The sequence below is a fragment of the Eulemur rufifrons genome, chromosome 15 (genome assembly GCF_041146395.1).
Source record: "Eulemur rufifrons isolate Redbay chromosome 15, OSU_ERuf_1, whole genome shotgun sequence".
Taxonomy (NCBI): Eukaryota; Metazoa; Chordata; class Mammalia; order Primates; family Lemuridae; genus Eulemur; species Eulemur rufifrons.
The window spans coordinates 31,430,349-31,458,156 of NC_090997.1; the positions used below are offsets into that span (position 1 = coordinate 31,430,349).

General features: G+C 33.7%; 1 protein-coding gene across 1 annotated transcript in view; it reads right to left on the bottom strand.

Annotated features, from left to right (window-relative positions):
- LMBRD1 (LMBR1 domain containing 1) overlaps positions 1-27,808 on the bottom strand; it is a 106,699-nt gene that overhangs the window by 12,625 nt on the left and 66,266 nt on the right. Inside the window, exons 10-14 of the mRNA XM_069487961.1 lie at positions 21,105-21,169; positions 20,650-20,752; positions 19,684-19,788; positions 17,884-18,033; positions 16,453-16,531 (exon numbers count right to left, since the gene is read on the bottom strand). Of these exons, the coding sequence (XP_069344062.1) occupies positions 16,453-16,531; positions 17,884-18,033; positions 19,684-19,788; positions 20,650-20,752; positions 21,105-21,169 (502 nt within the window). The remainder of the gene's footprint in view (positions 1-16,452; positions 16,532-17,883; positions 18,034-19,683; positions 19,789-20,649; positions 20,753-21,104; positions 21,170-27,808) is intronic.

Consider the following 27,808-nt stretch of genomic DNA (forward strand, 5'->3'; position numbering starts at 1 on the left):
CATGTTTCATAAAGCCTGAAATACTCACCACGTGGCTCGTTACAGAAAAAGTTTGCCAAGCCCTCGTCTATACGCAACAGAGTCAGAGTGATCCCTTAGGAACATAAAAGTCACATCATGCCATTCTTCTGCTCCTAATCTTCCAGAGACTCTCCTTCTGAAAGTAAAAGCTGAAGCCCTTAAAATTATCTGCTTGCTTGCTGTTCCTCTACCACCTCAAGCATACTCCCACTCTGTACTTGCTGTTAACTCTACCTAAAATACTCTTCCCCAGATATCTGAGTTTGCTCCTCACTTCTTTAAGGTCTTTTTGCTCAACTGTCACCTACTCAGTAAGAATTTTCTTTCTACTGTACTTACAATTTCAAATCATCCCTCTTTCTGAGCACCACACCTCCTTTGGCACATCATTTTTTCCCATAATACTTATCACTTGACATATTTATTTGTCTGTCTCCTTCTACTAAGTAATTCCATGGAGACAGGAATACTCGACTGTTTTGTTCACTGGCACCTAGGATAGTACCTAGCACATAGCAGACATCAATAACTATTTTTAAAATGAAAAAGCACAGGAATAATACATAAGTAAAATTAAACAACCATATAGAATATTGGAAATTAAGATATTTACAAATTTATCTTACAATTTCAAGACTAACAGGACTGCGGTTACTGAAGATATGTTAATATATTTTAAAGGTGCTTGAATTGCGGACAAAGCCATTACTTAAGGTATTTGTCAAATAGGGTAACTTTCTAAATATGGCTATCAAAATTACTGCAATCTTAGGCTGATGACTTATCGTTATCTTACAAACTAAATAAAACTATCCTTAACTTGCCTACCCCTATCCCCAGATTTGCAGACTGGAAAAACAAAAAGACTATAGTTTTTTAAAAGGTCACTGCCCTATGTTCTTGAGTCTGAGAAACTGGACAACTTCTATTCTTCTGAAGAGGGTTATCTTGTTAGTTACAAAATTCTAGGAAGCTAAAATAAATTAGCTTTACTTAATATGGGGAAGGAAGTATTAAGTTGACAGCCCATATTCAAACTTGCCTTTTAAATCAAGACAGTAACAATTTGGTACCATTTTTATTCCAAATTATATTTATAGACCACAGCACCACAGAAGATATTAATGAATACCACCATTACGAAGCAGCAGTGTCGCTTTTTTACTTCAGCCCTTACGGTTTAGTTTCTAGAGAAATCCTTTCCTTGACCATCTTTCTTCCTTTTCAAACTGATAAAAGGGGCTTGCTGTAAAATGAACATTTTAACTTTAAGTGTATAAATAAAACATCAGGTGTCAACACAGCAACTCTTTTAATAATATTGGTTTTAAACAGAAACAAGTCTCTCCTGGAAAACATATTTTTCCTTTTTCTTTTTTGCTTATAGGCCAAAGTTTGAGGGGAGGGAATAAAAAAGTCACCTAAATTCACTGTTTGTGACAATGTAAGTGTTTAAACAGTATTGCTTATGTACCTAGACTTCTAAATAAAATTTTCAGGAACCTCAAAAGTGGAAAGAAATAATTCATATTCTGGAAAAAGATGGTACTTAAGAACTAAATTTTTTAAATGTTTGAGTAACTCTTTCCAAATCCTACTTTTCAACAAACTGGAAAAAAATTCTTCTCTAAAATTAATATCTACTTGGCAGATGCATATTACTGTTGTTGCTCATTGTTTCATCCTTAAAAATGCTTAGTAGTGATTTTTTAAAATTATAAGTTATTTATTAAAACAAACTAAAACAACTAAAAGCGACTATCTACTTCTTGCCTGAAGTACAACCAGGCATCTAGACTTTGTTTATGCACAGACGCATTAAAAAATGAGGTAACATATGTACTCTTCTACCTACCATCACAGTGTTTACTTTCCTATGTCAAAACACATAAAGCTATATCATCATATCGCATGTATTGCTATTTAAAGGATCCTTATGGATGGGTAAATATCTGCTTGTTTACTTTTGTTTTGCTATTTCTTACCTAACATTTGTGGGATATGGCATTGGTTAGTTATTGGAAGTAAGAGAAAATATGAATACGATTCTAAGACTTCCATCAGAGTAAATAATTTAGAAGACATTAAAAGGACTGGCAGTGGGGGGTGAGAGGGACTGGGAAAGAAAAGTAGAAGAGAGGAGAATAGGAGTTCAAGCTTAGACTTAAGATTTCAGGGCTTGGCAAGACATGCACGTCCATACAGATAAACTAGCAGGCAGTTATTAATAGAAAACAAGAATAGAAATGTAGGATTTTGAACTCTTGATTTCTTCCCTTTAAATGAAAAAGCATAACTAGCTTATATATTGTCAACTGTCAACTCTCCAAACACCATTAAAAAACCTCATTGACTTACCAAAGCTCAGTTTAGTAGACTAACTGTAGCGAGGGAGAACAAGAGGAGGAAAGACAAAGAAGGATATTTATAAGGTTTTAGGGCTGAGGTGGGCTGGATCACTTTAATCAAGGTCTTAAAAGGTGGGGACCTGGTTAGAACTGAGCTATGTTTATGACAAAATAGTTTTGGATTGGTGAACACAATGAAATGAGAAGTCTTGAAACAAGCCTTATTGGGCGGGCCATCAATCATGATAAATAAGCTATTAATATTTTAGTTGTTTCATAATCAAGAGGATTTCATAGAGCAAGTAGATAACTGTTTGCTTATTTTTTGTATTACTTAATATAGATTTAACATAGAGGCAAGGGAATATGTCTGCCCCATCATTGTTTAGTGCGGCAATATTATGTTGGTGTCAGCTCCACACATTTTATGAGATTTAAAAGCTTTCAAAATTTATGAATTGTTAAAATTAAATGTGGTACTTGGGAATGGACAATATGCTGGATTTGAAACAATAAATTTGAAAAATAACCAGAAAGACAAAGGCTAGGTTGTTTATATTATCACTCAAAATTTACAGTAGTCCCTTGGTATCCATGAGGATTGGTTCCAGGATCCCCCATAGATACCAAAATCCACAGATGCTCAAGTCCCTTATATAAAATTTGCACATAACCTACTTGTAGGGTTTCATTTAGCCATTCATTTTTTTGTTTGTTTGTTTTTTGAGACAGCGTCTCATTCTGTTGCCCGGGCTAGAGTGGTGTGGCGTCAGCCTAGCTCACAGCAACCTCAAACTCCTAGGCTCAAGCAATCCTTCTGCCTCAGCCTCCTGAGTAGCTAGGACTACAGGCATGCGCCACCATGCCCGGCTAATTTTTTCTATATATATTTTTAGTTGTTCAGCTAATTTCTTTCTGTTTTTTTAGTAGAGACGGGGTCTCGCTCTTGCTCAGGTTGGTCTCGAACTCCTGAGCTCAAACGATCTGCCCACCTCGGCCTCCCAGAGTGCTAGTCATTTTTTTTTTTTTTAATATTGAAGTTCTTATTCCCTGCCAGTATTCTGAGTTGATCTTATTCATTTCCTTTAGTTAGCTGTTCTCTAATCTGTGTCGATAATTCCAATGTCAGGTCTTTGCAAGTCTCCATTTATACTCATTCTTTTGGTGATCTTTCTTCCAGACTCATAGTTATACTATACATCTATCCCTGACTAATCCAGTATATATTTTTTTCTCCAGAACTACAGATCCAACTTAACTGCCAACTCAAGGTCTCCATTTGAATGTTTGATGAATGACTCAAACAAAAATGCTCAAAACTGAACTCTATGTTCTTCCTCAATGTATGCATTAAGAAAATCAATATATGGAATTAAGAATTCATTTACTTTGCAAAAAGAGTCAAGAAGAATTAGCCAATAAGAAAACTCCTGAATGTCTTATTATTTATTAAAATTCCATATTAAAACTAGATTTATATACAACTTTCAGTAATAATTATATGCTCTTAATTCATTTGGCATTCAATATATGGGATTTTTTTAGAGGTTATTTAGAAAGCGTGGCAAAAATTCTGAACAAAAAACATTAAGATAAGGAATTTTCTTCACTTTATTTTTTACTTCAATAGATTGAGGGGATACAATTGTTTTTTGCTACAGGAATGAATTGTGTAATGCTAGAGTCAGAACTTTTAGTGTACCTGTCACCAGAATATTGTACACTGTACCTAATAAGTAGATTTTTATCCCTCACTCCCTTCCCAACCACCACACTTCCTAGTTTTCAATGTCCATTACACTACTTTATGACCATATATATATATATATATATATATACCCCTTGTTTAGCTCCCACACAAAAGTGCGAACATGGGGTATTTGCTTTTCCATTCCTGAGATACTTCACTTAGGAAAATGGTCTCCAGTTCCACCAAAATTGCTGGAAAAGACATTAAATCATTTATTTTGATGGCTGAGGAGTACTCCAAAGTATAGATATACCATATTTTCTTTATCTACTCATCAACTAATGGGCACATATCTTTGCAATTGTGAATTGTGCTGTGATAAATATTTGGGTGTAGGCGTCTTTTTGATATAATGACTTCTTTTCCTTTGGGTAAATACCCAGTGGTAGGACTGTTGGATGGAATGGTAGGTCTACTTTTAGTTCTTCAACGAATGTCCATAATATTTTCCACAGAGGCTGTACTAATTTGCAGTCCCCCCAACAGTCTATAAGTGTTCTCTTTTTGCTGCATCAGCCCCAATATCTATTGTTGTGTTTTTTTTTATTTTTTATTTTTTAACAATGGCCGTTCTGACTGGGGTTAAGCTGGTATCTCGTTGTGGTTTTAATTTGCATTTCCCAATGATTAGTGATACTGAGCATACTTTCATGTTTGTTGGCCATTTATCTATATTCTTTTGAAAAAATCTGCCTACTTTTTGATGGGGTTATATGTTTTATTCTTCCTGATTTGTAGTTCTTTGCAGATTCTGGATATAGGTCCTCTATCAGATGTAGTTTGCAAATATTTTCTCTCATTCTGTAGATAGTATATTTATTCTGTTGATTATTTCTTTTGCTGTTCCATTTATTTATTTTTACTGTTGTTGTATTTGCTTTTGGGGGTCATAGTCATAAATTCAATGATTAGGCCTATAACCATAAGAGTTTTTCCTATGTTTTCTCCTAGAATTTTTTATGGTTTCAGGTCTTACATTTAAGTCTATAATCTATCTTGAATTAATTTTTGTATATGGTGAGAGATGGGGATTAGTTTCATTCTTCTCATATGGCTATCCAATTTTCCCAGAACCATTTATTGAATAGGGAGTCCTATCCCCAGTGTATGTTTTTGTTTGCTTTGTCAAAGATTAGTTGGTCATTGTAGCTATATGGCTTTATTTCATGGTTCTCTATTCTGTTCCAATGGTCTGTTTTTCTACCTTTATACCAGACTATGTTGTTTTGGTTATGATACCCTTGTAGAATAATTTGAAGTCAGGTAATATGATACCTCCAGATTTGTTCTATTTGCTTAGGTTTGCTTTGGTAATTCAGGCTCTTTGTTTGTTCCATATGAAGTTTAGGTCTGCTTTTTCTGGATTTGTGAAAAATGAGGTTGGTATTTTGATGGGAATTATACTGAATCTGCAAATCACTTTGGGCAGTATGGACATTTTAATGATGTTGATTCTTCTAATCCATGAACATGGGATGTTTTTCCATTTGTTTGTATCATCTATGATTTCTCCCATCAGTGTTTAGTAGTACTCCTTGTAGAGATCTTTCACCTCCTTGGTTAAGGATATTCCCAGGTATTTTATTTTCTTTGTAGCTATTGTGAATGGTACTGAGTTCTTGATTTGACTCCTAGATTTGTTATTAGTGTATAGAAATGCTACTGATCTGTGTACAATAATTTTGTATCTGGAGACTTTACTGAATTTATCAATTTTAGGAATCTTTTGGTGGAATCTTTAGGGTTTTCTAGATAAATCACTGGCAAACAGGGACAGTGTGACCTCTTCTTTCCAGCTTTGGATGGCCTTTATTTCTTTCTTTTGCCTGATTGCTCTGGCTAGGACTTCCAGTACTATGTTGAATAGAAGTGGTGACAGTGAGCATATTGTCTTGTTCCAAGTCTTAGGGGAAATGCTTTCAACTTTTCCACATTGAGTATGATGTTGGCTATGGGTTTTTCACATATGGCTTTTATTATTTTGAGGTATGTTCTTTCTATGCCTACTTTGTTAAAGGTTTTTAATCAGAAAGTAGTTCTAGATTTTATTGAATGCTTTTTCTGCATCTATTCCAATGGTATGTTTTTTTTAATTCTGTTTATGTGATCAATCACATTTACTGATTTGCTTATGTAGAACCATCCTTGCATCCTTATGATGAAACCAACTTGACTGTGGCGAATTATCTTTTTGATGTATTGTTGGATTCATTTTTGAGGATTTTTACATGTATGTTCATAAGGGATATTGGTCTGTAGTTTGGGTTTTTTTGTTTGTTTGTTTGTTTTTTTGTGTGTCCTTTCCTGGCTTTGGTATCAAGGGGAAATTGGCTTCACAGAATGAAGGATTCCCTGCTTGTTGATGTTATGGAACAGTTTCAGTAGGTTAGGTGCCAGTTCTTTGTAGGTCTGACAGAATTTCAATGTGAATCCATTCAGTCTGGGGCTTTTTCTATTGTTGGGAGATTCTGTATTATTGTTTCAGTCTTGCTGCTCCATTATTGTTCTGTTCAGGATTTCTACTTTTTCCTGATTCAAGCTTGGGAGGCTGTATATTTCCAAAAATTTATCCAATTCCTCTAGATCTTCTAGTTTGTGTAATAATAAAGGTTTTCACAGTATTTACAGATGACATTTTGTATATCTGTGGTATCAGTTGTAATGTCTCCTTTTTAATTTCTTATTGAGCTTATTTAAATCTATTGCCTTTTATTTCTGGTTAATCTAGCTAGTGGACTTACTGTGTTAATTTTTTCAAAGAATCAACTTTTTGTTTCGTTGATCCTTTGTATTGTTTTTTTTTTTGGTTTCCATTTTGCTAGTTCTTCTCTGATCTTTGTTATTTCTTTACTTCTGCTGGCTTTGGGTTTGGTTTGTTCTTTTTCTAGTTTCTTGAGGTGTGACATAAGGTTGTTAATCAGTGATCTCTCTGTCTTTATGATGTAGGCATTTAAGGCTATCAACTTCCCTCTTAGCACTGTTTTTATATCCCAGAGATTGGAAGTTCGTGTTGTCTCTGTTGTTCAATTTGAAAATTTTTGGAAAAATTTTATTTCCATCTTGATCTCATCATTGACCAAGGGATTGTCCAACAGCAGGTTGTTTAATGTCCATGTATTTGTATAGTTTTGAGAGTTCCTCTTAGAATTGATTTTTAGTTTTATTCCACTGTGGTCTGAGAAGATACATGGTATGATTTTGATTTTTCTGAATTTGCTGAGACTTGTTTTGTGCTCTAACATATGATCTATCTTGGAAATGTCCCATATGCTGATAAGAATGCATATTCTGCAGTTTTGGGGTAGAAAGTTGTATAAATGTTTGTTAGATCCATTTCTTCCAGAGTCTTAAGTGTTTTCTTATTGATTTTCTGCCTCTATAATCTGTCTAGTTCTGTCAGTAGAGTGCTGAAGTCCCTGGCTATTATGATGTTGCTGTTTATTTCTTTCCTCAGATCTAGTAGAATTTGTTTCATGAATCTGGGAGCTGCTGTGTTAGCTGCACATATATATTTAAGATTGTTGTATCTTCTTGTTGAATTGAGCCCTTTATAAATATATAATGACCATATTTGTCTTTTTTTAGTGTTGCTGATTTAAAGTCTATTTTATCTGTTATAAAAGTAACTATTCCTGCTTGATTTTGGCTTCCATTTGTGTGGAATACTTTTTCCATCCTTTACCTTGAATCTATGAGAACCTCTGCAAGTTACATGGGTTTCTTAGAGACAGCATATATTTGTTATTGTTTTTTATTTTTAAAATCCATTCTGCCAATCTGTATCTTTAGAGCAGGGCATTTACACCGTTTACATTCAATGTTACTACTACATGTGAGATACTCTTCTGGTCATCATGTTGATTGTTACCTAGTTGCTTTGTTTTTTCCCCTTGTGTTACTGTTTTATATGAGCTGTGAGTTTTAGCTTTTAGGGTGTTTTTTTTTTTTTTTTTTTTTTTTGTACACTGGTGGTATTGATTGTTCTGTTTCATGTATAGAACACTTTTAAGCATTTCCTGTAGGGAAGGTCTAGTGGTGACAAATTCCCTTAGAGTTTGCTTGTCTGGGAAAGACTTTATTTCTCCTTTATTTATGAAACTTAGTTTTGCAGTATTCAAAATTCTTGGCTATTATTCCATTTAAGAAGACTAAAAATGGGACCATAATTCCTTCTGGCTTGTAAGATTTTTGCAGAGAAGCCTTCTGTTAATCTTTTGGGTTTTCCTCTGTAAGTTACTTGATGCTATCATCTTGCAACTTGTAGAATTTTCTCCTTCACTTTGACTTTGGCCAGACTGATTACTATGTGCCTTGGAGTGTCTATTTACCATGAATCTTTGGGTGTTTAAAGTCCTTCTTGTATCTGGATTTCTAATTCTCTAGCAAGACCAGGGAATTTTTACTTCATTATTATTCGAAAGAGGTTTTACATGCTTTTTGCTTTTTCTCCTCCCCCAGGGATATCTATGATTCTTATATTTGTTCACTTTACATAATCCCATATTTCTCAGAGAGATTATTCATTCTTGATTCTTTTTTCTTCATTTTTGACTGACTGGGATAGTTTAAAAGTCTTTTCTTCAAGCTATGAAGTTATTTCTTTTGCTTATTCTAGTCTGTTGTTAAAACTCTACACTGTATTTTGATATTCCCTATATGACTCTTTTATTTCTAGAAATTGTTATATTTTCTCTTAGATTATCTCTTTAGTGAATTTTTTATTCATGTCTTGAATTATTTTTTTGGTTTCTTTGTGTTGGTTTTCAACTTCCTCATAAATCCCAATGATCTTACTTGTGATCCATATTTTGAATTCCACATCTGACGTTTCAACAATTTCCTTTTGGTTGGAATCCATTGCTGGAGACCCAGTGTGATCATTTGGAGGTATCAAAACGGCCTGTTTTTATTGATGCCAGAGTTTTTATGCTCGTTCTTTCTCATTGGGAACCTCTTCTCTTAGCTCAAAACAGATAGATTTACGGTATACCTCTTTTCTGTTGGAAACTCTCTTGCTCAGAGAAGAGAGGGAGAAGTCCCTGGATAATGTGCTTGAGTCCTGTTCTAGGAGATTGACCAGGGAGTAGAGGGACAGATGCACTGTCAGCCTGTAACACTGCTGCTCTCCTGTGTTTCTCCGTTCCCCTGTAGTTGTCACAGTCCAAGAAGGTTCTGGGGGATATTCTTGTGGGAGGGGTGGGCTGGTTCCCTAGGCCTCTGATGAAAGCTCTGGTGGGGGCAGGGCAGGTCCCTCTCCACAGGGGCAGGTAGTCATGGGGGTTTGCTTCACCCAGGTTCCCCAGAGGTGGCAGCAGTGGTAGCCGGGCAGGGCTACATCAGTGGCAGCAGCAGGTGCCTGGGCTATGGGTATTAGCTCTGCCCAGATCTGGTGGCAGCAACAGCATGCTGTGGCAGGTGGCGCCCGGCGGCATAGGCATCCGCCCTGCCCAGGCCTGTCAATGGTGGTGCTACCCAGGTAGTGGTGGCAGCTGTGTTAACCAGAGGGTGGGAGGCACCAGAGGCTGTGGTTGCATACTCCGCTCAGGTCCCATGGCAGCAGTGGTTACCTAGGCAGTGGGAGCAGGAACTGAGGTGTGGACATTTGCCTTACCCAGGTCTCCTGGTTGTGGCAGGGGTGCACAGTACCCGCTCATGCAATGTGCAAGAGTGCCTGGACCTTCTCACTCCTTCCCCAGCTTGGCAAGAGTGATGGAAAAGCAGCAGCAACAGAGCTGACCCCCATGTAGAAGCAGTACTCTGGGAATGGGACCTCAGAATGGTGCCAGCTGCAACACTCTGGGTTCAGATGCCAGCAGGATGCTGCTGTGCCTTCTCTCTGGAGCAATGCCCCTGCACAGTCTCCAGGCAGCTACTTGTATCAGTTCAGAGGCCTGCAGCGGCAGAGGGGCCTTCCCATAGCTCAGACTGCAATGTCCATGGGAGGGTTGTGGAGCCCTGTGGTTCTCTCCTCTGTCCCTTCCCCAGGTTCGTGTACATTCCCTGGGTATCTCTGATCTGGCTGAATGGGTCATCCCACTTCCCTCTCCTTCACCTTGGGTGCCTCCCATCACCTCTCTGTTGATTCCCAATGCTCTTTCTTAGACAACTGATCTGAACGTGTTTATCTACTAGCTGCTTTCAATCCTCTCCGTGAGAGCAGTGTGTGCAGGCTGCTTCCAGTCTGCCATCTTGGCCCCTACCTTCAGAATTTTCATCATTTTAAAATCTTTTCACTTAATTCTTTACTACTTGAGTCCATACTATCCTATTTAAAAACTGCATTCTCAAAGTTTTAAGATTTGGTAGTTGCTCAGTCTCTCTCTACAGCATCAACACTGCTGACCTATGGACATGATACTTTCTTCTTCAATTTGTAATGCTACAGTATCTCTCCTTTTCCAAACTCTTATGTCTCCTCCAATAACCTAGGTTTAGCCTTTTGATCTCTGTTTTTTCTTTATATTGTCTATTACTTTGATTCCCTTGTGGCTTCAAGGAACCATTTCTATTATATCATGTTTAAAAAGAAGTAATAACACATTTTTAAAATTTAAAGGACAGATGATGCAATAGTGTTACATTTTTTTCTCTCTCAAACAAAACACAAAAATGTTAAATGTTGAAAAAGAGAGACTTGGAATACAGACACTTGCATTAGAATACTAAATCTCATAACTATCTATACAACTTTTAACTCTTATTCTTGGGGCCCTAGTTTTTGCATCTGCAAAGAAGAGGGATATTAAACTATTTTTTAAGGAAAGTATCAATACACGTTTTACTTTATTAATTTTATTCTAACATTATTAGTAGTTATTCAAAATAATTTTCACTTTTTCCCTTTGTACTTCCTATAGATAATTACAGGCTTGGTTTAGCTTTTAATTTCATCTGCTCAGTTGTTTGTAATTCACATAGTTTGGTTTAATAGATCAATTGCTATTTTAGCATTTCCTAACTTGAGTCATCTTAAGCACTTGTCCTGATAACATCATATCCTCAAGATAAAATCTATGGTTACTTTTTAAAGCTCCCTCTCTATGTGTTATGTTAGCTATTATACTTAATTAGAATTAACTCACAAAAATCAAGTTTTGTTTATAGAGATCATTCCATTTCCAGTTACTTTAACATCCAAATAAGACAACACAAGTTTATTTCCAGAAAAGATAAAATAATTAAGTAGGACAACATAAATAAGACTGACTTAATGGATTTTTAAAAATGATCATTTGAGAACATATTATCTTGCTTTATCCCTTGCTGTATTCCAGTGTTCTTGCCATATCAAATACATTTATGTCTTTTTTTCTACATCCATTCCCCCCCATATTTATAATAAACTTTTTTTCTCTTCTTAGAATATCCTCACATTATTTTTGGTTTGTTCATTTAGATTTAACTTACTCTTTTGGGCCCAACTGAAATGTTATACTGCCCCCTGAGGCAGTAAAAATCATTATCCCCTTCTGCCTTTTCACAGCATTTTGTTTATAATTTCATTATAGCTTGCCCTTTATTTTTCCTTCTATCACAATTATTTATTTTCACATCCAGCTCCATTAGGCTGTATGCTTTTTGAAGGTAAGGATTGTGTAAGTGTTTTCTCTGACACTTTCTCTTTCCCAAAATCTAACCCAGTACTGACAATGTCTTTTGTATTCTTCCATTAAGGCACACTGGACTTTCACCTTTCTATTTTGACTCAAATATTTATAGTTTCCAATTTATAGTTTTAATAATTATTTTAAATTATTTTATTCACATTTACACATAAATTGTCTATGTGTTAATGCTTATTAAATTAAAGCAATTAAAGAATATAAAAATAGAAATAGAAATGCTCTTTTGCAGTAACAGCATTAAAACTTTACTTCTAATTTGCTCAGTTGACTCATTTTGAACATGAACTATGCATTACCTGTCAGGATAAATTAAGCAATATCATAGTTTTAAGAGAATTTTATAAAAATAGTAAGACAGGTGCGTTCTTTAAAAGATTACTGCTAAATCATTCTATTCTTTAACAGATTATTTTAAACACAAAGCACTTAAACTATTTTTAGATGAATGACTCTCTTTTAAATCCTGAACATTATAAACACTTACAACTAGGGTTTCAGCAATATTTTCTATATGTTTAATAAATGTCAAACTACCCTATATATATTAATATATAAAATATTACTTCAAAAAGTCTCTAAATGTGCTTAATACTGACAGGAGATCAATATATGTATTTTTAGAAATTGGTGCTTTAACATCTCCTCAGGGAGGCTATCTTTTCTCAAAAATAATTTGAAATGTAACATCGTAAATTGTAATTTTTGTTTCTAAATCTAAAAGTCATTCTTTAAAATTCTGTTACTTATAACTGACACATAAGCAAAGGTGTCATCAAGTGCCTTAAAGGCTATTTATATTATGGTATCATCTACTTTAGTCAAATGTTCCCACCAAAATGTCACAAATAGTGATTTTCTTCCTCCACATGCTGAGATTTCCTAGTTTCCAGTTAAATGAATACTGTTACACCAATCTTTCACCACATATGCCATCCCTATCTTTGTGTGTCTAATCTCATGCTCTAATCTGCTTCATCTTTTGCTATCATTATTTAAAGTTTCCTCTTGAAAAACTATGCTGCCATGCCAAATCCAATTATCCTATTTCTAAAATCCTCTTTCAAGTATGCACAGGCAAATTTAATGTTTAGAGATGGGCTATAGAACCAAAAAAAAAAAAAAAAAAAAAAAAGTTGGGAAAGATAAATAAAACCCATAAACTCAAAGGGTATGTTTTGTACTGCAAAATAACATTTCAAAAGATGAGTCAACTGAACTATTTGAGAAAAATATCCAGTAGTCCAATGGAATAATTTTAACCACTGTAAATTAGACTGAAAAAGAAAATGCAGAATGTGATTCATGGAAAAGTTAAAATGCATCATTTCACTAAAGCTTACTGATCTATAATATATAAATTCACTCAGTTCAGCAATATAGGGGCATTTTAAAGCCCCCTTTACCAGTGCAACATAATTTTGAAACTTCAGTTTGTTTTTATTTGTTTTTCTGCTAAGGTTTTATTACGACTGTGATGATTTCAGGAACGATGTATTCTAAATCTTCAAAGTCATTGTCCCCTAGCTTAAAAAAAATGACAAACCAATTTAACACTAATTTTTCACTCTATTTTCATCTGGCTAAAATGACAACCCAAAGTACTTCAACTATCAACGCTACTTGTGATGTGCTTATACATTTCAAAGTGAAAAATCTGAGACTAAAGTCATTAGTAAAGTAGAATTGGAAAATCATTAATAAGTGGGATTTATTTATACTAACAAGATTTTACTATTATTTCTACAGGCAAATAAAGTCATCCCCACCATATTTGTTTCTCCATCTCATCTCTTGATTTTTCTCCTTTCTCTCAGTTTTAGTCTCCCCCTTTATTTCTGTATGGGTCCTAGAGTCTGTGGTTGGTCACTGTATTCTTTAATTCTCAACTTTCCTTTGCTTTCCATCCTTAAATCTCCAATTCTACTTCAGTCCTTCAATCCATATCTTCCCCAAACAACCTAAGTACTGATGGAGAACAATTAACCAGTTGTGCAGATTTGTTCAACAAAAATACAAATTGATGATTTCATCTCTATCTCTTGACATATTTACCTATCATTAACTTAGCTTCAGTCCCTTTTCTATTCCCCTTCATGGACTATCAATAACTTTTGCTACTTTCTTCAACTGTCTAACCCATAGCCCACTTAATTCTCAGTGGATGATGGGAATTTATACTTAACAGCAAATTGACACAATCATATAGAAATTCCACTTTCTGCCCATCCTCAGATAGTAAAAAATTACTATATGAGCCCATATCCTTGCTTTTTTCCTTGCAATCCAGAAAAAGAGGTATCCCTCATTCTTTCTAAAACATTTTGTCTTGGATATTCTTAATATCGTATCTTCCAAAACTGAATGATATTGTTCCATCATTCATCTTTTCTGACATTTTTCTTCAACCTCTCCACTAGTTCTACCCTACTATCCTTGAAGGTCTGTCTCTTCCTAATTTATAAAAATAAAACATAAAAATAAAAAATAAATTTCTTAACCCTACATATCTTTTTCAGTTTCTCTCTAATCTCTCAGTCTCTGTTAAGAATTTCTATAAAGACTAATATAAACTCAGTCACTACACTTCATACTCCTTTTTATTCAATGCAATTAGTTTTTATCTCCATCATTAAAATTTTTCTCACCTTTTTTCATTCTTCTTCCTCCTACCTTCTTTATCTGCCTGGCCTTAGATAATGATTATCCTTAGTTCTAGTCTCGATATTTTCACTCACTACCCTTGGAGATATACCATACATATACAATGGTCCCTCAGTACCTGTGGGAGACTGGTTTTAGGACTCTGGTGGACACCAAATCCTGCAGATGTTCAAGTTCCTTATATAAAATGGCATAGCATTTGCATATAACGTATACAACGTCCTCCCATATACTTTAAATCATCTTTGGATAACTTATAATACCTAACACAATGCAAATATTATGTAAATAGTTGTTATACTGCATTGCTTTTTTATTTGTGTTATTTTTATTGTTGTATTGTTGTTTTTTATTTTTTCCCTGCATATATTCAATCCAAAGTTAGTTGACTCCATGGATAAAGAAACCACAGATATGGAGGGCCAACTGCATATCCAAATGCTTAGAGATCTCCACCTGAACATTTTTGAGACATCTCAAGTCAACTAATCATTTCTTACATTTCTCTCTAATATTAGTATGTATTTTTTATCTCAACTGGTGATACTAAAATTAATCAAACTGCTCAGTAACTAGAGGGCCATTCTAGAATCTTCTGTTTCCCTTACCACTGACCTAAATTTGAGCAATCAGAAATTCTTTCAATTTATTCCCTTAATTTCTTTGATCATTTCACACCCTCATGACTAGTATTTAGTTCAGATTTTTACTACTTCTCTTGGATCACTCTAGATAGTGCCTCCTTCCCTAAGTGATTTCCATGCCCTGATCTCAATTTCTCAAATCCATTCCTTATATAAATATTATAATTGACTTAACTGAAAATAAAACAAATTATAACCTCTACTTTCTTGCTGAAAACTCTTCACTGGCTCTTTAGCCACTTTCCAAAACCTTTTATGTTCTGATTCTAAATCTGTGATCTCATTTCCTCCCTCCCTCAAACTCCCGCCCCTATAATTTAAAAAATAAAACAATAATGTTTTAAACTCTCTTGAACAAATTAAGAGTTTTAAACTCTCTTACACAAATTAAGATAATTTTGTTTGTGCATTTTGTTCCTCTGTCTAGAACGGACTGCCCTTGATGGATATACCAGATAAACTCTTCTTTAACCTTGAAATGCGGCTCTGGTATATCTTTTCTTAAACCTTTCTTTTGGACTACTATTCCACAATGGCACTCCCACCAGACAGAGTTAATTGCTTTATCCTCTGGGTTATCTCTGTACTCTTTACCTATTCCCATTACTGGATCATATTATACAGTTGATCCTGCTACAAACTCAGAATTTATTTTTCATAATGGTATCCATGAATGATTTATGAAGAAATAGACTGTATTTGACACATTACCATGAAATTAAAAGCATTTTGAAGGCAAGTGTAGAAAAAATTTTTGCAAATTTTGAAAGAATGAATCAGGAATCCTTAATCACAATTGAATACTATAATATTCAACGAAAAAAAATCACCTTAACAACTCACAGAAAATAGAAAAAAAAAATGATTCTCTAAAAATACACAGAGGTTAAGAGCACAGAATCACAGAATTTTGTCAGAATACTCATAAAATACTTAACACAGTGCCTGGAACACAACTGTGTGTTCTTAAAAGTTAATTGCTATCATAATTAACAGTGTTATTATTAACCTAAGTGACTAGACTTGGATGGATTAAAAGATATTCTAGGTTATAGGTATTTCTGGTCTCAGTACTAAAAATTGTAGATTCCTCCAAACTCTCTTGAATTTTTTAAGAAAAAAAATCATTTAAGAGTGACTTCTCACTATACTAGCAAATGTGATAAATAATAACCACCTTTTGTTACTTCCTAAGTAACTAACATGTAATAGTTCTTTCGCTAATGGAAATCATTCCATCACCAAGAAATTCTATTGAAGAGATTTTGCAACTTCTACTTGCTAAAAGTTTCTTTGTTAGTACATATTAAAACAAATACATCAAATGATTAACATAACAATACGAGATAATTCTTTTCATACTGAGTTATAAACTCTAAGATAATTGAAAAAAGTTGCTTTACCTTCAGGAGCATCTGCATCACATCTCTTTGGCACAGGAAGGGTTGAATTGCCTTTACGGTCATCAGAAGTTATATTGCTCTGAAAGAAGAAAATATAGTTAAAATGTAAACATTACATTAATAAATACATTTGTAATCACATTATAAACTTTACACTGTTTTGTATTAACTACATCTATCTAATATTCTAAAAGGTAAATTCTATGCAAAGTTGAAATTAGAAGAAAAGAATTATGGTAAATTTAACATCAGGGCTTTTAGCAACAATCCTTTTAGGGTTTCTTCCCAGAACATACAAATCCCATTTCAAGTCCAAATATGACATCCAAAAAGAAAAAGAGTACTTATTTTTAGATCGTAGAATAAGCAAGAAATAGCTTTTGGCCATGCAAAAGCATTATCTTCCATTATTCATTTATAGAAGAATGTTTAACAAGCATGACCTCATGAGCTAGGTGCAGGGGATGAGGCAGAAAGAGAATAAAAAGGTGTAAGAAGTGAGAAATACGGTTCCGGTGATCTTCCAGTATAATGTTTCCCAAACTCAGGTCATTCATGTACCTTCATCATGATCTGCACCTTATTTGTTCCACCAACTTTATTACTTACTTAATATTTTTCAATGAACTAGCTTTTTAACATTTAGCGGGTTTGATATGTTTGTTAGATTTTTGTTTCAAATTATATGTTAAAGACAAACTGGAGGAAGAACAGGATACAAAAGGAGTGATCTAGGTGAGTGAATTAATAAAGAAAGACTTCATTAAAGCAATGCTCAAATGAGGCCCTGAAACATGGATATGACTTGAATTGTTAAGAAGTAGAGCAAGAAGTATTTTAGGAAAAGGAAACAAACAAAATAAATGTTGAATCAGATACAGTCAAAATATTTTAAATTGCCAGAAAATTCAAACTTACTGTCCTATTAAAACTAAAATCCACAGCTGGCTTTTGAGAGATCAACATTATCAAGAAATCAATAGAACAGATATACGGATACTTGTTATGTTAAAAGCCCAGTGATCCACAAATATTTATAAAGCCTCTCCTGTGGGATTCACAGCTAATAGGCATACTGTGCTCACTAAAAGTTTTTTGGGAACCATATTATTAAAATTACCTAAAACATTACTTTAGAGGAAATATTATGAATTCTAATACAGTGCTAAGATAAAGCTTAGAAGCTTAGCACCATGGGTTTCATTTAAGGAGGTATCATTATATTAATATAATGAAATTCCATGTGTTATTTTAAAAAACAACAGTGTGAAACAAGTATCAATATACTCAAATATGGAATGAAAAATCAGTTTTAGCAACATTAAATTTAAACCGATGAGCTAATATTTTATGCCAGCCATCACAATTAAAATTTGCTTTTAAGTATCACTATCTTTAAAAAGTCAAAATAATCAAGTTTAAAATACTTACCTCTATTAAGTAATTTTGGCTTCCATACATAACATATTGGGGAGCAAGACTGTAAATCATGTAGCTAGTGTGAAGGACAATAAGTAGAAGTATCATGCAGAGAAATAAGAGCGCTTGGGGCCTAGTTCTACCTCTTCTGATTTTATATAACTGGAAAGAAAAAAGACAGTGACAAAATTTCAGCAATATATTTCATTTGTAAAAAATTAAGTCCTGCTCTTGCGTTATAGGGAATGATTTGCACATTTCAATCAACCATCTCTTTTTTCCCAAATACTGAAAATTCTTAATCATTCCAAAAAATTATATGATTGATAAAGATAATTATTTCTCTGTACAGCTTTTAGATTTAGCTTTATGTTTATTATTAAAATAATGGCAAAGCGTCTAGATCCAAAGGATCATATAAATGACAGATTAAACTCAGGACCTAGGGAATACATTAGTATTCACATGGTCTGTTTTCAGGCAAACATTTTAAACTTATTGTGTAATAGCATCTGTTAGAAGTTCATAGAGCTAATTGTGAACTACTCTAGTTTTATCTAAAGCTTAGAAGTATGAGTTTAAACTACAACTATTAGTAATATATTTATGGTTTTATATAATAATACTGCATAAGAACAGATAGGTCACGTTTATAAATCCATTTCTATGAAATACTCATGACATTCTCATATATTCTGCTATAAAATTCAGTTTATGATAATTTATGATAATCTGACTACAGATGTTTTCACATGTATCTAAAGAAAAATTAAAACATAGGATAACTGAAATACAAGGAACCAGGTAATGTGTTTCATTTCAACAGCAGAGCATGCTTTGACTATATTGTAGCACACTTCAGAATAATAGACTTCAATTCTAGATGTGATGATAATAAGATCACTTAAAAATTTACATTTCCCAGGTTTCCTCACAGCTAGTAGTGGCCATGAGATAAAATATTAAACATTAAAAGGAAAGCAGAAGTCTGCTAGGGATTTCTGGAAAAGTCTTGCTTTACTGATATAGGTGTATACCCCTTCCTTCTACCTACCATTTTCCTTACAGAACATGGCAGGATAAATGAAGCTGCAGCAGCTAGACTACAATCATGAGAGAAATACTGTAGAGATCTTGGAACTGACACATTTTAGCTACTGAAGCAATACTAGATTTTTTTTTTCCCATAGCAAGAAGTCTTACATTAGTTCAAGCCACTATTTAACTGGGGTTTCTTTTACTCATGGCTCGAAGTAGTGTTTATCTGATACAGCTTCACTTTGAAATTTGTATCTCAAAATGAGCATAAGAAGAAAATAACCAATCATACAGTAATCTTTAACTCCTAATAGGGAGGACCATCTTTTGAGCTTCAGTGTATCCACTGTGTTTCCATGCAGCCAAACACTAAGGAAAATTTTTTAACTTCTGAGCCAGGGTTTCTTAACCACGGCACTACTGACATTTTAGGCTGGATAAATCTTTGCTCTGTACACTATAGGATGTTTTGCAGCACCTCTTGCCCATATCCACTAGATGCCAGTAGCACCTCCTACTTAGAACAACTAAAAATATCTCTAGATATTGTCAAATGTTTTACTGGAGGACCACACAGCTCCTGTTTAAAGAACCACTGATCTAGACAAAGCACTTTTATGCTCACATGAAGTGAGAAAAAGCTAACATTTCCCTCACATTTGGTATAAAGATATTCATAATTTCTATATTCTAAATCTAACATAATTTGCAATAATGGTGATTATTCATTGAATGATGAGAAAAAAATCAAATTATATTGTAATGTATACTTACTCTAATCCAAAAGAACCATATGCCAATATTTCGAATTCCCGCCATTGAAGTAAAAATAAAGTACATAATAATAATTGTTATAAGAATATAATCAAGAGGAAAAACCTAAAAAAAAGATGAAATTAAATTTAACATACAAATTATAAGGGCTCTAGAAGTTACATAACATTACTTGAAAACATTATTCATATTTGGCCTATGTTAAAAATAACCACGATTTAGATTAGGCTACTATGATAGTACCAAAAACAAACAAACAAAAAAAATGCAAAAAAAACAAATTAGTACCAAACTATTACCAAATCATTTAATATTTGGTACCATTAATCTAAAAAAAAATCCTAAAACAAACTAAAAATTACATTTATATGTAAAAAAACTTTATTAAAAATTAAAAACAAAAATTAATTGAAAAAGTTCACTTTATATAAGGTATCCCAAACCAAATTATGTGTAAAAATCCAGCAATATATCAATATAGTAGCTTTTAAAGCAACATGTCAAAGTAGAAATTATATTTAAATAAAAAGTTAGGCCGGGCGCGGTGGCTCACGCCTGTAATCCTAGCACTCTGGGAGGCCGAGGTGGGTGGATCGTTTGAGCTCAGGAGTTCGAGACCAGCCTGAGCAAGAGCGAGACCCCATCTCTACTAAAAATAGAAAGAAATTATATGGACAGCTAAAAATATATATAGAAAAAATTAGCCGGGCATGGTGGTGCATGCCTGTAGTCCCAGCTACTCGGGAGGCTGAGACAGGAGGATCGCTTGAGCTCAGGAGTTTGAGGTTGCTGTGAGCTAGGCTGACGCCATGGCACTCACTCTAGCCTGGGCAACAGAGTGAGACTCTGTCTCAAAAAAAAAAAAAATAAAAAAATAAAAAGTTAAATTAGCAAAGGGCACAGCATAATAATTTTATGTGGAACAGAATATTTGCTAGAGTATAAAATGACTGATATTTTACTTACTGTCTGTAGTAAAGGCAAAAGCATATTCAGTGGATTACTCAGGTTAGCTCCAAAAATTATGAAACCAGAATCTATTCCAGCTGAATGAAGAGCTTTATCTAAACTAAAACAAAAAATTTATAAAGAGTGAAATTTATGTTATATCATCAAAGCTTTAATTTAGAAAGAATGTCATAACTTAAGCATGCAAATTCATTTGATTCAAAGAAAACCATGGATAACAAATTAAACCTCACTTAAATATCTCACAGGTATTATTCAATTGATAGAGAATAAAGAAATACTGTCTATTACTGGCCTTGTTAGCTATTCTTTGAGTTAATGCTACAGTAGAACACTTCAAGTGAAATAGCTACTTAAGATGAATAGGCTACACTAATGGAATCTAACACCAAAAATGTATAATCTTACAGGATTTATATAAGTGATTTAGAAAATGTGTATATTATACTTACTTTGACAAGAAGAGAGAAATTACAAACAGCAATGCAACTAAGATGAAAAATATTCCCCAAATGATCTAAAAGCAAAAATACATTCATTAAAATATAGCTCTAAAAGTTGGTATTAAAAGCACAAAACCATTACATTCAGTATGAGTTGCTAGAATATGACAATGATTTCACTAAAATGATCGAATATGCATTTTAAGTTAGTATACATTTAGATACATTTCATATTTGTACCTGAATTTTCATTATGAGACTACTTGGGAACATGTACACAAAAAAGACAAAGCATGTGAAAAGTCTTCACTAATAAGGAAACAAATGAAACTTTGTTAGATTAAATACAAGGTTTTTATTCTATTGCACTCAAATATAAACTTTAACATTAACTAAAAAGTACATTAAGACTACCACACATACACACAAAACAAAACCATGAAACTCATTGGGTTATATTACCTTGTTAGTTAAAATAGGGAATTTGGAACATTTTCTCATAGAATCAATCTCTCTCTCTCACGTGTGTGTACACACACACACACACACACATAGAGTATGTGTGTGTTAAATTATATCACAACCCAGAAAAGTCTATACAAGTGATACAATTCCTGAAACAAAGTACAAATAGCACTGAAAAAACTGTCATGTAAATCAATGTTTCTGTGGAAAAATGTGTTAAGCATTATAAATAGTGGAACACATTTCTTCCTACTGTATGAACTTTGTATTAGGGATGGTAGAAAAAGAGGAAGAAAAATATTAGAACTGGGTCTCTAATGAATAGTTTCATAATATAAAAGAAGTTTAATCTATGTTAGCAAAAACCTAGGCTCTTTTTTCCCCTTTCTTCCCCAAGTTCCAGGGACAATTAGGCTAAAGAGTTGGCATGGCCAAAGCAAAAAGGGGAGTCCTACTGAGCCCAGTTAAGTGTTTTGGGCTCCTTATTTGACTGAAATTGGTAAAAATAGATGAATAAAATCATGAATGTTAGGGAGATTTTTCATCTCATTTCACATGATTGCTGAAGTAAATTTTAGAATACTGAGGAGATAAAAGAAGTAAAAATTACAGCACAACCTACTTAGCATATAAAGATGATTTTTGGAAGTAATTTTAGACCTGTGGTCTGGAAAGTTCCTCAGTTCTGACAAAGTACCTTTGGAGATCATAGGGAAGAAGAGAGTTGGCAACAAGAAGGGACTACGAAGCCTACAGTCATCTCTCGAAACAGAGTAACACTGCATGTATCTATTTTTCATACTGGGTTTCACATGACAATCCATAATTTAAAAAGAGTTTCATTGCTAAAAAACTTTAAAGTGATTCCTTTATAGTAACAAACGTTCATTAGTAGAGGGCATAAAGGAGTTACACATTATTATTCTACTAGATTCAGGCACCTATATTGATACCTAGGTGACTAACTGGAAGGCAATATCATACTGTGGATCCACAAGTGAAACATATTCCTTCCTAATAGCTTGTTAGCAATAAATAGCTTGTAGCATGAGGCAGTATAACTGCCAGATGCCAATTAGTAGTAGAGGAACATACGTAGAAATAGCACTTGAGGTTAAGATTCCCTTCCCTTGATGTTCATTTTGGGAAAAAAAAAAAAAAGTTAAAAAATATCCTTAGCTATCTTCCAAATCTGTTGGAATGAATGACCCAGAGTTAGACTGTTTAATCAGTGACTTACCAGAACACAGAATAAATGTAAAAAAGATAAACATTTTATAGAGACCAAAAAAAACTATACAATTTAAATATAAGAACTTAAATTAGTACTTACAATGTCAGTGATGAGTACATTGAGTTGACCTAAATGCTATATGTTATACTTTGGCTATGATGTCAATTTTGAAATAAAAGTTAAAATATAAAGGTGACATCAGTGAAAACAGCAGAGTAAAACTTCTGAAAATTTTCTCCTCATAAAAGCATTAAGAAAACTGGCACAAATGGTCAAAATCAACTTTTTCAACACTTTGGAAATTGACCTAGAGCATTTAGCAATCCAGGAGTATTTATTCAAGAAAAGTGGCTAAATCTCAGTAAGAACAAAAAGCACTGTGACATTTTAACCTGCTCTAGTCCTGTATCTCCTCTCTAGTGCTGTGGTACCCTTGAAAAATAGCCTGTAAAAGTCAGCAGCCTAACACTAACAGTCACCTAACGGAGCAAAAAGGGGCTGAGCTCTTTGAAAGTCTCATTCCTAGAGAATGGTCATTATTTGACCTGCCTGGTGATTCTGTGGAAGATCACACTTGCAAGGCTGTCTATATTTGACCTTAATTGGAGCTAACACAGTACAAAAAGCCATTTTCCAGGAGTATTTGTCAAAAAAAATTTACAAGTAATCAACGAACTTCATGACCACAGAGCCAGTGGACAACAGACAAAAATAAATTAACCAAAAACCTTAACAGGAAAAATAAAAAAGAAAAGAAAAGAAACCTAGGGAATGAGATGTTCATAGGGGCTTTGAAAATTTCTAACATATTCCTGGGAATCTAGAAAGGTCCTGTGCATGCGCAGGGCTGTGTGCATGATGAGGAAAGATATGAAAAGGCTTAAACTCTCAAATAGGGCTGACCCTGAGGCTCTACACAAACAGGAAGTGAAGGCCAAGGCTGAGTTGTGAAGTGCCTGCCTGAGTGTTGAAATGAGAAAGTATGGCCAATATAGAGAGGGAAAAAACCCAATTAATAGGCAATTGAGGAAGCCCAGACATTGGACTTACTAGACAAAAACTTAAAATTTGCTACTTTAAATATGTTCAAAGAAAAAAGCTGTATCTAAAGAAATAAAGAAAATTATGAGAATGATGTCTCATCAAGTAGAGAATACCAATAAAGAGATAAAATTATTTAAAAAGTTAATTAAGATTCTAAAGATAAAAATACAATAATTAAAATAAAACATTCATTAGAAGGACTGAACAACAGATTTGAGAAAGCAGAAGAAAAGTTAGTAAACTTTCAGATAAATCAATTGAGATGATCCAATCTGAGTAACAGAAAGAAGAAACAATGAAGAAAAGTGATCAGAGCCTCAGAGACAAGTGAGACACCATAAAGCATACCAACATAAGCATAATGGGAGTCCAAGAAAGAGAAAGTGAAGAGACAGAAAGAATATTTGAAAAAATATTGGCCAAAAACTTTCAAAATTTGATGAAAAGCATTAATCTGCATATCTGAGAAACTCAATAAACTTCCAGTAGAATAAACTCAAAGATACCCACACCTGTGCACATCAAAATTGAAAAGAAAAAGAAAATCCAAAGCGAGATTTTGAAAGCAGCAAGAGGGAAGAGACTGATGTAAAAGTGATCCTTATTTTCCATCAGAAACCATGGAAACCTGAGAAAGTGGCAGAGGAAATTAGATAAAGCTTGATGAGATAGACATTCTTAGAAAGACTCATACCATCAAAACTGACTCAAGAAGAAAATAAGTCTGGAGAGACCTACACTGAGTAAAGGGACTGAATTGTTATCAAAAAACTTCCCACAATGAAACTACAGGACAAGATGGCTTTACTAGTGAATTTCACCACAGGTTTAAAGAAGAATTAGCAAGAATCCTTTGCAAACTTAAGAAAAAAAAAAAGAGGAGAAAGGAATACTTCTGAACTCACTCTGTGAGACAAGTATCACCCTGATACCAAAACCAGACAAACACATCACAAGAAAAGAAAATGACAGATCAACATCCCTTTATCCTGGATGAAAATACCTGCTTGAGTCCTAAACAAAATACTAGCAATAAATCAAGGAACAATAAATCAAGCAACATGTAAAAAAAATTACACACCATGAGCAAGTGGGAGTTATCCCAGAAAAGCAAGCTTGGTCAAACATGAAAATCAATCAATACAATAAACCATATTAAAGAACAAAGAACAACAACAACAGAATCACATGGTCATCTTAATAGATGACAGGAATAAAAAATTGAACAAAGCTAAGACACTTTAATGATAAAAATACTAAAACTAGAAATAGATGGGAAATTCCTCAACCTGTTAAAGGGCATCTACAAAGCTTCCACAGTTAATACCATGTGTAATGATGAAAAACTAAAAGTTTTCCCAGTAAGATCAGAAACAAGGCAAAGGATGTCCAATCTTGTTAGTACTATTAAACACTGTAATAGAGGATCTAGATCTAGCCAGGGCACTTAAGCAAGCAAGAAAGAAAAGGTATCCACATTGCACAGACCAAAAAAAAAAAAAAAAAAAAGCCACTATATATCTATTTCCACATGATATCATCTTACATATAGAAAATCCCAAAAATACTACAATAAAACAATTAGAGAAAATACATGAATTCAGCAAGATTGCAGGATACAAGATCAATACACAAAATCAATTACATTCTATCCACTAAAATGAACAGTCCAAGATAAAATTAAGAAAACAATTCCATTTGCAATAGCATCAAAATGAATAAATACATTTAACCAAAGAGATACCAGATCTGTACACAGAAAACTTTAAAATATAGTTGAAAGAAATAAGACTTGAATAAATAGATATCCATGTTCATGAATCAGACTTAATAGTTTCAAGATGACAAAACTAAATCTACAAATTCAATGCAATTTCTATCAAATTCCCAATTGACTTCTTTGCAGAAATTAGCAAGCTGATCCTAAAATTTATATGGAAATGCAAAAGGCCAAGAATAATCAAAACAATCTTGAAAAAAAAATACAGTCAGAGGACTCCCACTTATCAATTTCAAAACTTACTACAAAGCTACAGTAATTGAGACTATACAGTACTGGCATTATAAAATAGTCATGTAGCTCAATGAAACAGGATTGAGACCAGAAATAAAACCATACATATATAGTCCATTGATTTCTGATAAAGATTACAAGAAAATTCAATGGGGAAAGAAAGCCTTATCAACAAATGGTGCTGGAACAAGTAGCTATCCACATGAAAAAGAAGTTGGATCTCTACCTCATACCATATTCAAAAATTAATTTAAAATGGATCAAAGACCTAAATGTAAGAACTAAAACTATAAAACCCTTAATAGAAAACATAGTTATAACTATTCAAGACCTTGGGATTAAGTATGATTTTCTAGATAAGACACCTAAACCTAAAGCACAAGCAACAAAAGAAAAATGGATAAATTAAACTTCATCAAAATTAAAAACATTTTTGCTTCAAAGGATACTATGGAGAAAGTGAAAAAGAACCAATCGAGTGGGAGAAAATATTTGTTTCATGAATATAAAAACTCCTGTAGTTCAATAATAAAAAGACAGCCCAATTTAAAAATGGACAAAGGATTTGAGTGGACATTTCTTTAAAGAAAATATATAAATGGCCAATAAGCACCTGAAAAGATGCTCAGTATCTCATTAGGGAAATGTAAATCAAACCCGCAATGAGATATCACTTCATACTCACTAGGATGTCTACAGGCTAGCTTGTCTATAAACAAACAAACAAAAAATCAACAAGTGTTAATGAGGATATGGAGAAATTAGAACCCTCATACAGTTCTAGTGTGAATGTAAAATGTGCAGATGGTTTGGAAAACAGCTTGACAATTTCTCAAAAAGTTGAGTTACCATATGACCCAGCAATTCCAGTCTTTGATATATATCAAACAGAACTGAAAACATATCCACACAAAAACTTGTATACAAGTGTTCACAGCAGCATTATTCATAATATTAAAAAGTATTATAAAAACAACCCAAATGCCCATCAACTGATGAATGACTAAACAAAATTTGGTATTATCCATACAATGGAATATTATTCTGCCATAAAAATGAAGTAATGCTAAATGTACATAATGAATCAATCTTTAAAACCATTTATACTAAGGGAAAGAAGCCAGACACAAAATACCATATTTTTTTTCATGTTTTCTTTTCTCCCCAGGTAGAGTGGAGTGGTATCATTATAACTCACTGCAACCTCAAAACTATTGGGCTCAAGGGTCCTCCTGCCTCAGCCTCCCGAGTAGCTGGGATTATAGGTGCACCACAATGCCCGGCTAATTTTTCTATTTTTAGTAGAGACAGGGTCTCACTCTTTCTCAGGCTGGTCTCAAACTCCTGACCTCAAGCAATCTTTCTGCCTTGGCCTCCCAGAGTGCTAAGATTACAGGCATGAGCCACTGAGACCAGCTGAAAATACCACATATTGAATGACTCCATTTATATGAAATGTCCAGAATAGGCAACTCAATAGAGATAGAAATATTAGTGGTTGCCAGGGACTGGGGGAATGGGGCAGACTGTCAATGGGTATGAGGCTTCTTTCTGAAGTAAAGAAAATGTTCTGGAATTAGATAGTAATAGTTGTACAACCTTGTGAATATACTAAAAACCACTCCATTGTACACTTTAAAAGGGTGAATTTTCTGGTATGGGAGTTACATCTCAATGAAAAAAAAAAAAGGTTATATAGATCCATAACCACTTATTCATAATTCTGAAATCTAAAATGTTCTAAAAATCAAATTCTAAACTCATTTCTTGATTAAATCTGGCTTAAACTAACATGAGGCTTTTTAAAGTATTTAACCCACTTACTATGAATATTCATATATTCACTGCAGAATTATTAATGTGTTTGAAAGAAGATATGAGGGCTAATACTCTGGACCATTCAGGGGGTGTTATTTAATATATATTTTACATACCTATTCTAAAAAGTAAAAAATT